This window comes from Larimichthys crocea, chromosome XXI (assembly GCF_000972845.2).
Source record: "Larimichthys crocea isolate SSNF chromosome XXI, L_crocea_2.0, whole genome shotgun sequence".
Lineage (NCBI taxonomy): Eukaryota > Metazoa > Chordata > Actinopteri > Sciaenidae > Larimichthys > Larimichthys crocea.
In genome coordinates this window covers 20190077-20207148 of record NC_040031.1, presented here as the reverse complement: position 1 = coordinate 20207148, position 17072 = coordinate 20190077, and the positions used below count along the sequence as shown (strand labels likewise).

At 44.4% G+C, this 17072-nt stretch overlaps 1 protein-coding gene across 2 annotated transcripts in view; it reads left to right on the top strand.

Moving 5' to 3' along the window:
- wwox (WW domain containing oxidoreductase) overlaps positions 1-17072 on the top strand; it is a 126555-nt gene that overhangs the window by 31230 nt on the left and 78253 nt on the right. For both annotated transcript variants that reach the window (XM_027272771.1, XM_027272772.1), the window contains exons 6-8: positions 4289-4377; positions 8300-8485; positions 12016-12280. In XM_027272771.1, coding sequence (XP_027128572.1) covers positions 4289-4377; positions 8300-8485; positions 12016-12280 — 540 coding nt within the window. The remainder of the gene's footprint in view (positions 1-4288; positions 4378-8299; positions 8486-12015; positions 12281-17072) is intronic.

The window sequence follows — 17072 nt, the reverse complement described above, 5'->3', positions numbered from 1 at the left end:
TAATACAGACTTAACTGGAGGAAATTGCATATTCTGCCTGTATGTGCTGAACAGGCACTTTCTCTTCCTCACCAGAGACCTGCCTCCCTATTAATTGCAGTGTGTGTGCATGTCAGTGAGTGAGTGGATGTGTATGTGCGCGTGCATTTGTTTGTTTGTGCGTGTTTGTAATGTGTGCATTCATTTGTGTGTTATGTGCTCCGATGCATGTTTGAGTGTGTATTCAGTCTCTTTGTCTGTGTGTGGAGGTCAATTCTCAGACCTGTGGTAGGGCGCCCGGCCAGATGTGTCTGTTTCTTTATTTGCGCTGTGCATGTGCGTTCAACGCACGTGGTGTGTGTCCATATTTCTTTGTTGGTGTATGGCGCGTGCATAAGCACAAGAGCATGTGACTTAGCCAGGTGGAGAGGAAATTGGTTGGTATTTATGAACAAACGTCATAATTGTGACAGGATGATATACGACCGGCACATTCCACAGTCCCCCCCCCCTCCTTCCTTTTCTCTTTTTCTTTTCGCTAAAAATATATATCTATGATAAAATACAGTCTTAAAAGCTGATGACCAATTTAGTGTGGCGTGTTGCGGACAAGGTCACAGAGATCCGAGTTCCTCTGTGTTCCTCCCTCCGAGGCCTGTTCTAATCTACAGAGCAAGAAGAGGTGCTCAAAGTCATTTCTCTAATTGCTTTTATAAGGTGCCCTTTTCACATGGTGTCTTCTCTGCTCATTCACTTTCACCGCCATTACAACACCTTACCTCCGCACCTGCTGGTTAAAATACACTCATGTATTACTGTTACTGCTGCTGCTTTATGTTGATATCAGGTGCCTCATATTCAGAGGGAGCGAGAGGAATCGCATCAGACTATTGAAATAGTACTTGTTTTGTCTTTTACCATCCTTCTCCATTCCTGGGGTGTTAACCGCAGGGTAAGTGTTTTGTATCTATGGGGGTACTTTTGATTTCTTAAGTGTTGTCCCTGCGTTGGTGATCTATAAGGGGAGCCGAGGTGATTAGGGGGCAGTATAAGGTGAGGGAAGATGGAAACAGGGGTTAAAGTGCGAGAGGGAAGGCTGCGAAGGATAAGCGGAGAAGGGGGGGGGGTGAGATTGAGCCTAGTGCATTAAGACAGTGTATTATTTGGCGGTTCCACTTGCTTGCGTCCATTAGGGGTGGCTGCTATGCTATTAAAGGGGTCAGCGAAGTGTGTGTACCTGTGTGTGTGCGCGTGTGTGAGTATGCCTACGTGTGTGTTTTAAGAGTTAGTAGAGTGGTCCAGTGTCTTATTGAACAGGATGGGGCTCCCTTTCTCTAATACCTCTTCATTTTATTGGATTGGATGGCCCCAGTTATAATTGTATTAGGGCTCTTCCCCGTCCATCCCCCACTCTTTTTTCCATCTTTCTCCACAGCAGTGACCACATGTCACTCTTCAGCGCACGTGGAAAACACCAGGGGAGACCTCTGCAGAGGCCAACTTCCTTCACTTACTGCACAGAGGCAAAGGAAGGCGTTCCTTTTCCCCTCTCCATCCTTGCTCTCGGTTCTTCCTTCTTCCCTTCCTCCTGGTGAAAGTCATAAAGGGTCGTCATAGTCATCTTATAGACAACTGTTCTCTTGAGTTGCTCTTGAGGTGAGAGGTGGCGGCAGGAGTTGGGAAGGCTGAGGCATATCACCGTGGTGACCTTGCTGTTTTCTTTCCCCGAACCTTGGCCTTTTTGCGGAAGTGCTGTTATGAAGATGGACACGCAGTTCCACAGTGTTCCAGTTTTTAAGCTTTAAGAAGCTTATTTACACGCGTGTTTCATTAATAATTAGCCTTTTGCATTTAGACGGAGCGATAGGTTGTGTGTAGCTGGGGGCGGTAAGCTCTGTCACCCCGAGCCGAGCTCTGTGGTGTTGCACACTCAGCGATTACTCCGGAGTTAACCAGAGAGGCTTCGCTGCCTCTCACTTTTCCTTCGCCCTTGAAGAGACCAGGAGTTGTCAGGGTCCTCATAAAAACCCTGAACGATTGCGTCTGTGCGTTCTTCCTCTCTTTTTCTACCCTTTTTTTCCCCTCTTCTCCTTCCAAAACCTGGCCATCTGTCTAATTGTTCACCTCCATCGCTTTAATGCTTTTTACATGCTTTTTCCCCCCTCTTTCCAGGCAATAAACTTTATTTTCTTCGCAAGACTTCAATCTGTAGGGGGGAGGGGAGGCGGGCAGGCTGCTCACCTTCTCCCTGCTGGATTTGCTCCAGTGGCCCCCCTTCAACCCCCCTCTATCCTCCCTCTGGTCTCCCATTACTCCAGCTCTCCTTCCTTCCCCCCCCCCCTGTCTCTAGAGAAGGGGATACGTGTTCGTCAAGCTGACACCTGCTCTCATCTTCTCTGCTGGTCATACACACATGGAGGGCTACCCTGTTGAGGAGGCCTTATACTGACCTGTTAATTATCACACTGCTGCCTGCTCTGACCTTGTTTGGAAGTAATGTCTCATTTTTCTCTCGTTTAAAATTTGTTTCCTCATTTGACAACAACAACTGACGGCTTACCGTGAAGTTTTCTCGTTGTGTCGCTCATCTTCCTCTTACACTTGTTTGAATACTTGGTGACGCGCTTTGCTTTGCACTTCTGTGCATTTCTACCATATAAAAATGTCCAAGGAGTGTGAATGGTGCACATACAAGTCGTTAAATTAGACAGTTGTCTCCTCTCACCTGTGATTACTGCTGTGTGCAGATCATATAAGCAGGTACCCTATAATCATATCTATAATAGCCATAATCAGCCCTTTAATGCTTTGTAATAGCATCCATATAATGGTATAGAGTAGCATCAAGAGAATAATTCAGGCATAGATAATGGTATGGTAGCGTGGTTTTACCCTTGAGTCACAACATTGAATTTGTTGTGTGCGTGTGTGTGGGGTGCGTGTGCCTGTGTATGCATGTATAAATATGCCCTGGGGCAGTTAAGGTGTCTGTAAAATGCCTGAAGAATCACATTTCCATCAGAAGGCGCTCTTAACCCTTTCTTGTTGTCTTTGTGCTCACTGCTCCATGGAGCGTCCTTGCTGTGAGTGTCATGTACACTTGGCTCTGCGGAGAAAGACATTCCCACATGACGCCCCACAGACTGGAGATCAGATCTGTGGAAAAGGCTGACAGGGGGAGTAGCAGCAGCAGCAGGAGCAGCAGGAGTTGTAGTAGTGGAGGTGGTGGCAGACAAGGAACTGAATGCTGAACGCTCTTCCGGGGTGTAATGTGAGCAGACAGTGCTCCTCGGGGATGGCGGACAGGACGAAGAGGAGAGGTAGCTTCAGGAATACCTGGTGCTACGGAACCCAGAGCCCAGCTGGGAGTCCTGGGAGCAATATCTCACTCCTTTTCCCTCTCCAGCATGAGGGATGAGTCTAATGGGCCGTTAGTTTGAACGGAACACGCTTCTCCTCGGTTCACGCTGCATGCACTCGTACACCGAGGTCCCGCGTGAACCCCTGTGTTGTAAAGAGATGGAACCTTGGTTGTCTATTGAGAGGGCATGTACTGATAAAGATGTAGAGAAATCCAAGGAGGGGGTGAGAGACAAAGACAGACAAGAAGATAGGGAGGAAGTTGACACGCTCTGGTCGTACACTGTTATTAAAGAGATATGCTCCTTCAGGCCTGCCTGCGTCTCTGCTGAGGCCTTTGCCCTGCAGCAGAATGCTACAGTGGGATGGCGAGGATGATGAATATTTAGCCTGTCTTCCTCAGTGTGTAAATGCAGCTATGCATTCACTTCTTAAGTCATTTATCTTTCTCTTCTCCTCTCCTATCCTCACCCTGTCTCCCAACATATGGTGTAAGATGAGACACACACACACACGCACACACACACACACACACACACACACACACACACACACACACACACACACACACACAGCGAGAACATGCAGTTCTTTAGGAGTCTTTAGTCAGGACTTTGACCGCGTGTCAACATTCTTTTCATATACTTTTTTATAAGCTCAATGAATGCAATAGCCTAGTCAAGTCAAATTTTATTTGTACAGCCCAAAATTGCAAATTTGCCTTAAGTTCTTTTACATTAGGTCTGCACAGTGCAAGATATCTTTTATGATTTTAGAGCTTTGATTCTGAAAAGAAAAAACTCCAGCATACTTGTGTCCTAATTCCTGGACGGACAGGCGTGTTGGCCGTTCACACACAGGGAGATCGTCATTTAAGCAGGATGGTGGTGACCCTGCACCTTTGCTACTCTTTATTACAGTCATACTTTTGTGTTTCCTGTCTCTGCAGCACAAAGCAAGAGTAGAAGCCATGATGTGTGACCTGGCCTCTCTCCGCAGCGTCAGGGAGTTTGCAGATTCTTTCAAGGCCAAGAAACTGTGAGTATAAACTGAAATTGGTTGGATTTCCTGTTACCTCTGATATGTTCTGCCATTCTTTTAGATTATTTACCTATATTTTGGTAGGATAAGACACTAATATAACGTCTAGAAATGCACATCTCCTACATTATTCTAGAGAGACACTGTCATTACTTTCCCCTCTTGAACAAATATAAACTTTTTGGATCTAAAAGACCACAAAAGGACATCATGGGGGAGTCTCTGTTATAAAGAGATGTGGGCAGAGCTGGTCTTAAAATGGTTTGTGAATTAAATGTACAATAAAACGTCCAACAAGACAACAAATCACAACAGTCTCTCGGTTGGTAGACATACATTTCCACTGTCAAGTTTTTTTCATTCAACTTTAAAACAGAGAAAAGAAACAAGTAAAAAGCAACGAGGGAGGACTAAACGGGGTCTATCACTCAAGTCGATCACTGTGCTCTTAGACTGTTACTGATGGACACCATATGGACAAAGCCCCAGGAGTGACCGTGTATATTTGTGTAGAGTTGCTTGACATTGGACGAACAAGACTCCCAAGACTTTATGGGACTTATTTTGTGGTGGTCAGCTTTTACGGCATGTGTTTTTGCGTCTTGTGGTCGGTCGCACAGTTGCTATTTTGGGGTCATGTATTCTGTCATCCATACTGCTCATCCACCCACAGGTCCCTAGGCGAGGGGAGTGTGTGTGTGCGTATGTGTGTGTTTGTCTGTGTGTGGGTGTCAGGGGAGCCCCTTGGGGAGAGGCAGGGCAGTCATTGCCCGTAGCAGCCCTGGGGCAGGGTATGGCCATCCAGGACACGTGTCTTGGGTCACAGCCAAACGTCACAGTGGCTTCCCTCACTGTGTGTGCTATAGTTCCCTCCCATCGTCTCTTATATGTATCCCTCCCATCCACACTGAAGCATATTGACCTCCCTTTAACCCTTCTGTTCCCATAATTCCTCTCCTGTTTTTTTTGTGTATCTCTTTTTGTGATTTGTTTTTTTTGCCTCTCTCTCTCTCTCACTCATGTTGTCTCTCAGTCTTCCCCTGTCTGTGTCGCTCTTTCTCTCTCTACCTCAGTATTTTGGCAAGGTTGTATTTCTTCATTAGCTGTGCTGTTGAGGAGGGGGGGTGGGGGGGGAGCGGGGGAGTCCCAAGGGACGTCAGAGTACATTAATTCTCATCAGAAGGCGAACAGAGCAGAGTGGAGGCTGGGAGCTCTGAGCTGTGAATGGCACTGGGCAGCTGTCTGAGTCTACCACCACTCTATTACTGCACGTATGTCTTCAGGCATAACACACACAGGAGCGAGCGCGCACACACACACACACACACACACACACAACATGCATGTATATGTGCATAGATGCACCGACTGCACGCAGACACTTCTGTTTGCAGTCGCGCACGCGCACAGTTTTGTAAACACGCGGACAGACAAACACACGCTCATACACACACGCACAATAATGCTCCTGCGGCGTGTCATTGACAGGTGAAATGTAATCAGAGTCTTTTTCTTTTCCTTCTCTCGTTTCTCACTCCCCTGCTTTTAAGTGCTTTAGTCAGTGGCTTTCACGCTGCTTTGTGTTCCATTGACCCTGATTCTGCTTTAATTGCCCGTCCTTTGAAATGAAATTACCTGGATATTGATATTGTTGAATGCAGTGCAATTTCATCGGGATGTAACTGATGGAGGACGGCGCCGACAGAATGTACCTAATACGATTTCTACTGAATGGTCCGTAATTAACACATGCAATTTGTTTTCACCTGTGATTTTTTATTTTTTTTTAAACTGCATTTGTCCTGTTATAATTTCAAGCATATTATGTGCACTGGGTGGTCTGTGCAGATACATGCAATAACACATTCGTTCATTCCTTCACATTACAGAGACTGTAACACTCTCAAATCGTTGCATGCACACTTAACAGGTATTGCAGGATGAGTGTTGCACACATATCTGTATGCCAGTGCCAGTTGCCAATAAAGTGCAGTGTTAATGACCAGTAGTCTGAGCCCAGCTCACACAGGCAATCTCTTCCTGCTGGCCCCCATTATCATAGAGGTCAGGGGTCATACCCAGGGGGGTTATTTAAAGTAAATATATAAACTGATGTCTCCCTGTTTGGTAGTTAACACCCTCGTTTGACCAGCGCTGAGATTGCACAGTGCACACAGTGTTGTGTGAGGTCTTAATGTGGAAAGAGGGACTGTGGTACACGGCAATAGGCCTATTAAAGACATTCATTAGACCTGCGCTTATGAGAGAGGGACTAACTGGTGGGCAGTTGAATTAACAGGCCTTTTACATTACAAGCAGACTCACCAGAGGCCCATGTAGCTGCGTGGGGGAAATCGCACGGCCGGCCAGAGAAAAGTTGTTTATTGGAGTTTTTGATCACAAATTTGTGATATACTTTGAGTGACATGCTGAGCTTTTTTCACCTGTCTCTTACAGTGTAAAGACACAAGATTGAGATGTGACATGTGACATGAGGATTATTTTTGAAACAGCAGCTACAGTGAAGGGTTGAAAAGTTAGGTCAAGAGTTCATGCCAGGGGTGTTATTGTGCAGCCTCCAGTCAGTGCACTGGTGTCAGACGCAGGAGTTTTGCCTTGTATAGCACAATGTTACTGTACTTCACACTCTATTAGACAGGGGAACACTGGGCCAAAAACAACCAGTGTGTTTTGTCTGCTTTTAAGCCCAGAGCAGTTTCAGAGCAGAACTCGACACCACAGCAAGCGTTTCACTCCTCTATCTTGTTTCATCCGATTAAAGCGCAGGTCACAAAGGTCATTTATCTACAGATGTTTTTCTATCAAGCCACTCAGTTAGACTCCCTCACCTGTTTTTGTGCCGTATCTTGGACGAAAATTTGAATATCTCGCTGCTAGTCTACGATAATATGCTGAGGTCTGCGTTCTTTAAGTTGACTTGTGACTAGGTTTGTGCTCTTTAATGAACCTTGTGTGTTCGGAGGCCTGAAGGTGATCGTACAGTACACTCCTATGTAATAGCATGGGATGGCTCATTATAGAAAGGCATAACAATTCACACATTAATTTTCCAGCATCCAGTTTTTAATTAATCCAGTAGGCAGTCTTAAACACAGGGTACACAAATTGCCTTCGGCCTCATAATTAATTCTAATGGAAGAAATTAAAAATTGGTGGGGTGTGTTTGGATTGTTCGGCTGTGTTACTGTGGTTTCGAGCTCGCTGGAGCGACGCTGTCACCGACAAGGATATCTCGCTGCCCTGACCAATCCAGCAATCTCCAATCAGTGGCACGCAAGCAGGGAGTGTTACTTACTTGCCCACGTGGAGTCTACAAGAAGTGTCTGTGTGTGTGTGTGTGTGTTTTACTGGGCCCTGAATAACGTTTTTTTTTGGTGACTTGTGTGTGTATTTCCTTTTGATCTGCGCTCTTCTGCTCAGCTGTTTCTGAGTCGATGTGTTGGTGGGTTTGGTTACTCAGAGTAGTTACACAGAGCCTGTCTCAACACCCATTACTTCTACCACCCTTGTGTGTTGAAACGGTTTGAGATTGCTTTTCAATGTGTTGTTGCTCTTGGATTCCTGCCAGCTGTATTCAGTATCTACAGTACCTGTCGAGCCATGGGGAGTTGCACTGGAAACCTCTGTATCATATCAGCATTACTGATGCTCTGTCTCTGTAGACCTCTAAAGTCTACCACTCTCTGGAATAAGACACCCTGTTTCCTTTCTCTGCCTTCGCTTCTCACTATTCCATCCTCATTTTTTTATTTCTGCTCCCTGTCTCTCCTTACCTCTTCTTCAGCCTAATACAGTATGAAACCCCCCTTTTTGTCTCTTCTTTGTTTTCACTTGTAATCAATAAACAATCAAACATGTTTTATTTTCTGCCTTCCCCTCCCCTCCTTCTCCCCCACAGGCCCCTGCACATTCTGGTGTGTAATGCAGGAGTGTGCACTCAGCCCTGGAGCTTGACAGAGGATGGCCTGGAGTCCACCTTCCAGATCTGCCATCTAGGCCACTTCCTGCTTGTCCAGTGCCTACAGGATGTGCTGCGTCGCTCTGCCCCCGCCCGCGTTGTGGTGGTATCTTCAGAGTCCCACAGGTAAAAAACAATAAACTAGGCGTGTGTATAAAAGTTTTGGGTAGCGTGTTGTAAGTGCATCTACATCATCTAAACAAAATGAGGCATATACAGCAGGATTTAAAGTTTTTGTCTCTTTGAATAAATAATAAATATATATATTTTTTATATACTTTTGTACATTTATAGATTTAGTAAACCTAAAGATGAAATGTATGTAAACATTCACTATGTATCCTTGAAGTCTAACAAACATGTTGAAATAATTTCCTTCCTTATAAAACATTAACGAAGGAGGGAAACAAACGTGCTTTATAGAAAAACTAAAAACTCCACAGGGTGCCTTTAACTCCTGCCGAACCTGTTTTATGTAACAGTTGAAAAACATGATAACAGCAGACAAATTCAAGGATATAATTACCAGATCCTCACACCACACTGTATGTGGTTATTGTACCTTAAATTACCTTTAAGTTAATTGTGTTTTTCGCTCCTCAGAGAAGATCATCTGTAATGCCTTTGTTATGTCTCTGTGTTTGGAGATATAATGATTTTTATTGATAATGATGCACGTTTGACAAAACATACATCATAAGAGAAACTGTGGAGGATAGGCTGTACAAGTACAAAGTATTAAATCCTTTATTTCCTACTGACACTAAAAACCAAAGACAGACATGAGCTGAGCTAAACTAGGATGAACTCTTGAACCATCCACCAACTGTAATCTGTGATTATTGCAAGAATACATTTGACACATGAATTTATTATTTTTTTTTTATTATTTTTTATTTGCCACCTTCTGGTTTTTGTTTGTAGTCTGACCAATCATGTTTGAGCTGTCTTTGTTTGCAACAGTCTGTATGGAGAGAAACATATTTGCCGAAATGCAATTACAGAACCCGTTGGCTATCGTCAGACGATTATTTCGCTTTTTCCTCTTGCTTTTGGAATCATATGTAGATATATGTTTATGGAAATTAGCAGAGAAATCTCTTTTTGATGTCTAGACCAGGAGTTTGTTGCCTCTAAAGACTAAATTGTCGCAGACGATACCCAGTGGGTTCCCAGAATGCAGATTAGCTACAGTACCACTCTACTGGCATCTTCAGCACCCGGCAGAATACATGTTCATGTTCATGTTGAGACCTGTTTTGTTGCCTTGTTTTTCCAACATTCACAGTTAAGTCATATTTTAGTCACACTGATGGAGTTTAAGCAGTAATATCTCATAACCGCCCTGTCTAGTCCAACAACTCTTCAACTCCAGTCATGCAGTTACAGTCGCTACATTGGCCAGTTTTCACTACAAACTGATAGATCAGTCTCAATGCATATTGTCAAATATGACAGCCTCACTCACTGAAAACTCATTTCCCTCCACTCGCTGTCACTATGAATTAAACGTATCATCAACATGATGGATGGACTTTTCAGCTAAAATTTACTTTGATCAAGTATCTGCTCTTTGCTGTCTGACCCCCTGACTCAGCCCCTTTCTCCCTCCGTCTGCCACTGTTTTTCAAGTCTTATCTTTTTGTCAAGCGACGTCACTCCATAGGCGTCTGTTTTTCCTGTCATACAGTAGACAAGCATGATGCCTTGCAGTGATCTGTGAGCTCGAGCCCTGAGCCATGTGTTTCAGAGTCAGTGAGTGAGTCTGTGTGTGTGCGTGTGCGACATTGATCCCAGCCTCAGTCAGTCAGACGGCCAAGCAGAGTGATTGATTGGAGCTCGGCAGAGTGACCTGAGACAAGGAGAACATACGCAGAGTTATTCTAGCAGATCAAACAGCAGCACTATTACAGGGGCCCTCGTATGAGTTATGTTATACAGGCTGCCATGCATGAGAGGACAGGAGCAGCGGAGGGGATGGTTTGACACTCAGATTCACTTGGGGTCACACTGCTATTACATGCTGCAGGAAAAGTAAGAGGAAGAGAGAGTAGGAAAGGCTTATTGAGAGAAGGCATGTCCTGAAGGGAGTATTGACAGATTTGATTGATGCAATACTTGCCTACACAGTAACAATAGTGAGTTCATACAAGTTTTGTTGGTGTAAAAGCTGCTATAGAAACAGGAATGGGCATAACGTGCATGATTTATACATATCGTGAGGACAAAAATGGTCAGGTATTCTCTTCACTCTTTGCCCTACAGCTCCCGCTCTCCTTTTCCTGCCTCCCCAACACATACACTCACCTTTCCTTCTCTCCTCTACAAGCAGCAGCGGCTTTAACCCCTTCAAAGGCGGCTTAGGCAGGACCAGAGAGAGTCAGTTACACACTGACACAGACTAGAGGGAGGGGAAGAAGGAGCGGAAATAGACAATATCTCATATTACATCTTCCATTCTGTCCACCTCATTCCAGACCTATATTACATCTATTGAAGTCGCTCCCTTTTTTCTTTGTGTTATTTTCAGTTTCCGCTGAATTCCCGTTTATTCACTTAGCCTGCCCTCACAAGCAGCGTGTGACCCCCGACCTGGCAGTATATTGTATTCCCTAAGCCCCTTGTCCGCTGGTAAAGAATTGACCTGTAAGGGACAGGGGTGGGAGAGATGGACACACGGGTAATGGCTGGACACTTTATCAGTTTCCTCCACAGGGGCTTACTGTGGAATTAGCCCAATACAGGTTTACTTTGCCCTGGGGGTGCTGCATCAGATCTGGTCAAACAAGCAGAGGTAAACAACCTTAATGAAATTACTTCTGATAGATCTAAGCTGCAGCTCTAGATCCGTACTTTTATGTACAGACAAGATATTTTGGTTCTCTATATTTCATCATGCAAGTCTGAATCATCCGGCAGAGAAATTCATTGATTGCAATATCACTGTAAAACCGCAAGACTGTTGTAACTGGGCACAACTTCAGGATAACATGTAAAAAAAAAATTTGAAAAAAATAAAAACTACATTTGGTGCTCAGGCAATTGATTTATCAACCTCTACTTGCTAAAGTAGTTATGAAGTTGCAGCACATGAAATGAAAAGCCTGCAGATGTTGTAATTTAGCCAAGCAAGGATGTTGCGGAAGGCGACAGTAAACAAGAGGCAGCGAGCTTGTAAAATCACAACAAGGAAACCAGGTGACATTTTGATTGGTTGTTTTCTAATGACTGGATTAATATGTAGGATGTGTTCCACCGGTTTGGAGCCCATCTCTCCGTCTCTCTTTCTCACACACACACACACACACACACAGGACACACATAGGGAGTGTAGTTTTCATGCCTGTGTATTGTGTTGTTATTGTGTGACTGCATAATAACACAACGAGCAGTGTAATGTTTAAGGGGCCTTGTCAAACATCTGGACTTTAACAGCTCTGTCGCAGGCAATTAAAGAACATCATGTCACGTCTTTGATTTGTATGCAGCCAGCACCACACATCTGCCAGGAGAAAGCCGACACACAGGCACACACACACACACACACACACACACACACACACACACACACACACACACACACACACACACACACACACACACACACACACACACACACACTCTCTCTAACTATTCGATCTTGGACTGTGTTTCAGGTTCACAGACCTGTTAGACTCATGTGGCAAAGTGGACCTGGCCCTGCTGTCTCCAGTGAAGAAGGAGTACTGGTCCATGCTGGCTTACAATCGGGCCAAACTCTGTAACATCCTCTTCAGCAACGAGCTCCACCGCCGCCTCTCACCTCACGGTGTCACCTCCAACGTATTGCATCCTGGGAACATGATGTACACCTCCCTTCACCATAGCTGGTGGCTGATGACCTTTCTCTTCACACTGGCCAGACCTTTCACCAAGTCTATGGTAAGGCAGAAAACACGTCTGACAAAGTGTTATATAACCTTATGACTGCACAAACTGTAGAATAGCCACTAGAAGGGATCGGTTAACATTCGCTAACTTCTCATTTTACCAGAAGTGGCTTTGTGGAGTCTGCTGTGTCCCTTACTCAGCCTATATATTTGTCTTGGCACGTTCCTGGGAGAGAGGAGAGGAAAAGGATGGAGAGGGGTTGATCTGCTGAGTGCTGAGGGCTCAGGGAGAGAGCCTGGGTTTCACAGATAGAGAGATATTCTGTGGTTTGTTTTCCTCTTCCTCCTGTCACTGTTTATTTAACTCTGAGAGGCGGTTCCCCTATCCTCTCACAAGGGTAGGCGATATTCCAGATCCTGTGTACTGCAACTATTAGGTTACAGTAAATGCACTGCACAAACTCAAGTCTCTACTCGTATGCAGTCATGTACTCCAGAGTACTAAGATAATAAGCTCTCTGTCAAATATGTTTTTACCATATACCCCATTCCCATCAGGAGAACCTATTACCAGATATTTTCAGATGCATTATCTTAAATTCTGAGTCATATTAGCAGGCTGACTAAAGACCTGTCCGAGAGCAGAGATACAGTAAAGACAATATGTCCTCACAGGCTGTTTTTGAGAGATAAAAAGAGAGGAGACCAGGTGCCGTGCCAGAGGGACCTGTGCTTTTTATCTGTTTACAAGTTAAATTTTTTTGAAGCAACAATAAAACCAGTATCCCTCAGAGTATTGACCACTATACTTTGATGATGGTGGGCGTTAGCCTCTCCCTATGACTCAATGAGCTGTGTCTTTGGGTCAACAGCTCCTGGACCAAGGGTAAGGCGCTTGCGTCATAGGATTGTCATTCTCCAGTGGTGCAGGAGATACAGCTGTATTAACTAAGTGTAACTGGGCTGCACACATCATTGGCTCTTCTTTTAAGGATGTACGCAGAAAGAAAGGATCTGGTGAAGTATAGGAATGCTCACAAGCCTTTTGTCTGTCTTTTGTGTAGAGGAAAGCCCTCAACAGTTCTTTAGAGTATCCAGTGTTCTTATAGTCTTTGGTTGTGGTCACATGCATGGCCTGTGGACCGTACAGTTGTGTTGTGAGTATACTTCAATGCTCACCTGGACAATGAAACCTCTGGAAATGGGTGATGAGTGATGTTTTGCTATCGGAGTTGTGTGCCAGCCACATATAGTAAAAATGAACACCATGTTTAAGTATAACATAGTTCCCAAGTTTCAGATTTTAGGCAAAGATTGGTGATAAACTTCATCAACAGTAGTTGTATCTTTTGATCGAATGTCCTGGTCAACCTGCTTTAGCAGGGGAGGAGACCTGCGCACAATAACTTACTGTCAGCTGGTGAAAGGAGTAGTTTCAGGAGCTCAGACCCAATGAGCACAACCTCTTTAGAGGCCGGAGAGCCTTGCCCATCCTGCTGAAGGAATGGACTCAGCTACTGAGGTGTCACACTGTTGAGTCTGGAAAGAACGAGGGCATGTCTGATTGTCAAACCTCAAATTAAGGAGGAACTCTGCAGATTTCACTGTGGTTGTGGCACAGTTGACCAGCTTACAGGGGCACTAGAGGAGTCATTGGCGGCTCCCCTTCCAGTCAACGTCTTTTTGATGGATTTGGTCATGTCCCCTGAGGTGTCTTGTGGCATAATAGGGTGCCAAGGCCAATGCTATTTTTTTGGACAGATTTTCTAGGTGTAGCCGGGGAATGCAGAGTCAATTTTGGTGCTTTAGGAATGCATCTCTTTTTAGTTTTTTGCTTGAGATGTAACTTCTGTTGGCTTCAGTAGACCGTGACCGTGCGCATACTGTGGCAATTTGCAAAAATTGGCCTTTTTGTCAATTGTACCTCGATTGTCACGGCCTTAAAAATTTTCACCCAAATTTGGACATGCATTTGAAGTTGATGAAGCATTACATCTACAGTAACTATTGCTGTCAATGGCATTCAATTAGATGATAATATATAAGACTGCTTACTACTAAAGTTTCCTCTCCAGGCAATAACCTCTATTGTACAGCTCAGAGCGGCAACTGTTGTGAGTGTGTGAGGATGCATCTGCGGGGCCGTGTACAATAAATCACTGCATGAAAGTGTTCATAGCACTTGTGTGTGTGCCTATGAGGTGGCGTTAGGTGCCTGAGGTTAATGTCCTCACACACTTTGGGTATGAACGATAAAATCCAACACTGTGATTTATTTTAGTCTAAGTTGTGTCCTCTGCTCTGCAAGACTTTTCAATTGATAGCAGCACTCTACCCTTTAGGCTCCATAGTCTCCTAATATATGCTTTAGTTTGACTATTACATCTTTCCATTAGCTGCTCTTCATACTTTATCAATTTAGTGTTTGCACTGAAGGGAAAATGTGATGTGTTGAAAGGCAGCGTGTTGGAGTTTTAGTGAAGCGTCATTCTGATCCATCATGTTTGACAGACACAAGGCCTCAGGCCGTCATTTGTCTCTCCTCCTTCTGACATACGATGAGAGATGAGAGGAACTGCTCCTCAGCACCTTTCACAAAATGCCAAGCTGAACATTTCCTCAATTTGACTATTTCTGTCACAAAACACTCCTTTTCCCCCTCTTTCTCTACTTTCTGTAACATTTTCCTTACCTCTCTTTCATCGCTTGCTGTCTTGTTTCAGTCTTCAAATCTGGTCCATGTCAATTTTAGCTGGACCAAAATTTGTTAAACACGCTTTTTAATCAGATGATTTGAAAGTGTATCCCAGAGTGGGTGACACTTCTGTGTTCTTTGTGTGTCTAAGGGAAGATTGTTAATGTTTTGGATGTGAGCACACAGATGCAATTAGCAGAGCGGTTTCTCCTCCAAAATGAGGCTATGGCTTTCCTACATGTGGTTAATTAAACGTAGTGTAGATGTTAGTAAATATTAAAGGACAAAGGTAGAGCTAGTAATTAAATTCTGGCGTGCTGACACAGCGATTAGCCAAAACTCATGTCTGATAAAGGCCACACAGACACACACAGACACACACGGATACAGCGGCACACCCTTAAGCTGAGCATTTGCTCTTATTTAAATCTGGGGTTGATAAGGCCCCTGAAAGTGTATCCTCTTTAAAATCCCACTCCTCACTCCTTCTGCCCCCACATTAAGGGCTTAATAAAACAGTGATATTATTTCAGTTATTGGTTGCAGGGATATGAAGATGGTATCGCTTTAATTGCTTGCGTACGCTTGCGGGATCCATGGAGATTGTTCTGGGATGCAAACACAAGCAGAATGTCGACTCCAAAAAACAATCACGAAGCCCCCCGTGTGTGTTCTTGCGCAAATAACCAGCCTCTCATTTAAAACACAGGTTTGATTTATAGGAGCACAGGTGGAGTGATATACAGTGGACACAGACACACACAGACACACATGAATTCACAATATGGAGACTGCTGAAACACCTGGAGCTACATGTGGTCCTAAATCTTTAATTTGATTGTTGTAGTAAAGGCAGGGAAATGTCATGTCAGGCCATAAGCCCCCATACTTGGTCATCCAATCATGTTTATGCTTTCCTCCCTCATTAATTGCGCGTCATGCTCTCTTACTTTTATCAGCTCTTCACTTTTACACTTAACTTTTATCTTTTTGCTACCCGCGTATTAGCAAAAAAACATATTTCCACTTGATTTTTGCATTCTTTGTGTTGTGGCTTCTACTTAAGGGAAAGAAACTTCTTTATTAGCAGGGAGCACAGCCCACTCTGCTATTGATGTACAGAGCTGATTCCATTTTGCTGAGTTGAGAAAGGCATCTATAAAGAGCCATGACATTTTAATCAGCCAAACTATCTCTCACTAACATCATGTTCCCCTCCCCGTGCCTTGATCTACTTATCAGAGATTGTGCGACCAGGCCTGTAACTCCTGTTTCTTTAATTCAGCGTGTTTAGAATGGGTTTTCTCTGTGTCCTTTGGTGTGATTATCAGCGCTGAATGATCTGGCCTGCAGTGATGTGTACTGTTTGTGTATGTGGCTGGATATATAAGAGTGTGTGTGTGTGTGTGTGTGTGTGTGAGTGAGTATAAAGGCGAGTGAGAGAGGCAGTGGTTATCACAGTTTTGTTTAATGCTCAAAATTTGATTGACACACATTTTAGGTTTATTTGATAGTATTTCAGGATAGGATTGCGGGCCTTTCACAGTATACGTATATGCTTATTAGACAGTACACTTTGAATCAAAAGCAGACACATTTAAACAGCACAAATTGAATTTCAGTGTTGCAGTTATTAGTTGGGCTGTAACCTTTGTGAAGTTGTCACCGTCCTGTCACGCTGTAACGCTGACCCTGTGACATTTTGTTGACTGACTGATTGCTCCCTCAAGATCAGTGTACCCTCAGGCTCTGAGCAGCTGTGCTCAGCCTATACTCATCTAATCTATACCTTAACTATAGGCGCAGACAGTGCTGAGCTGAATGGAGATCAGTGTGGGCAGTGGCTCCAGTACCTCATCATCCACTGTAATGGATAGAAAGAGGGGAGGGAGGTGTTGTGGGCACAGGCCTAAGAGGCTCTGCTGGTCCAATCAGACACATCAGTTCCCCCAGGGGCCGGTTTCATCAGCGCTCTTGCCTGGTCCCATGCTTCTTAGCGTTTTAGCGTGATTATTTTACCCAGGATCCTGCCTCGGGCACCAGGCCACCTTTTTACATATGCACAGGCTGAACTTTTGACCAGGCACCAGCAGTCAGGGCTGTATTAGAGAAACGGTTGTTCACTCAGGAGTAGTGGGACTGCCCCCTC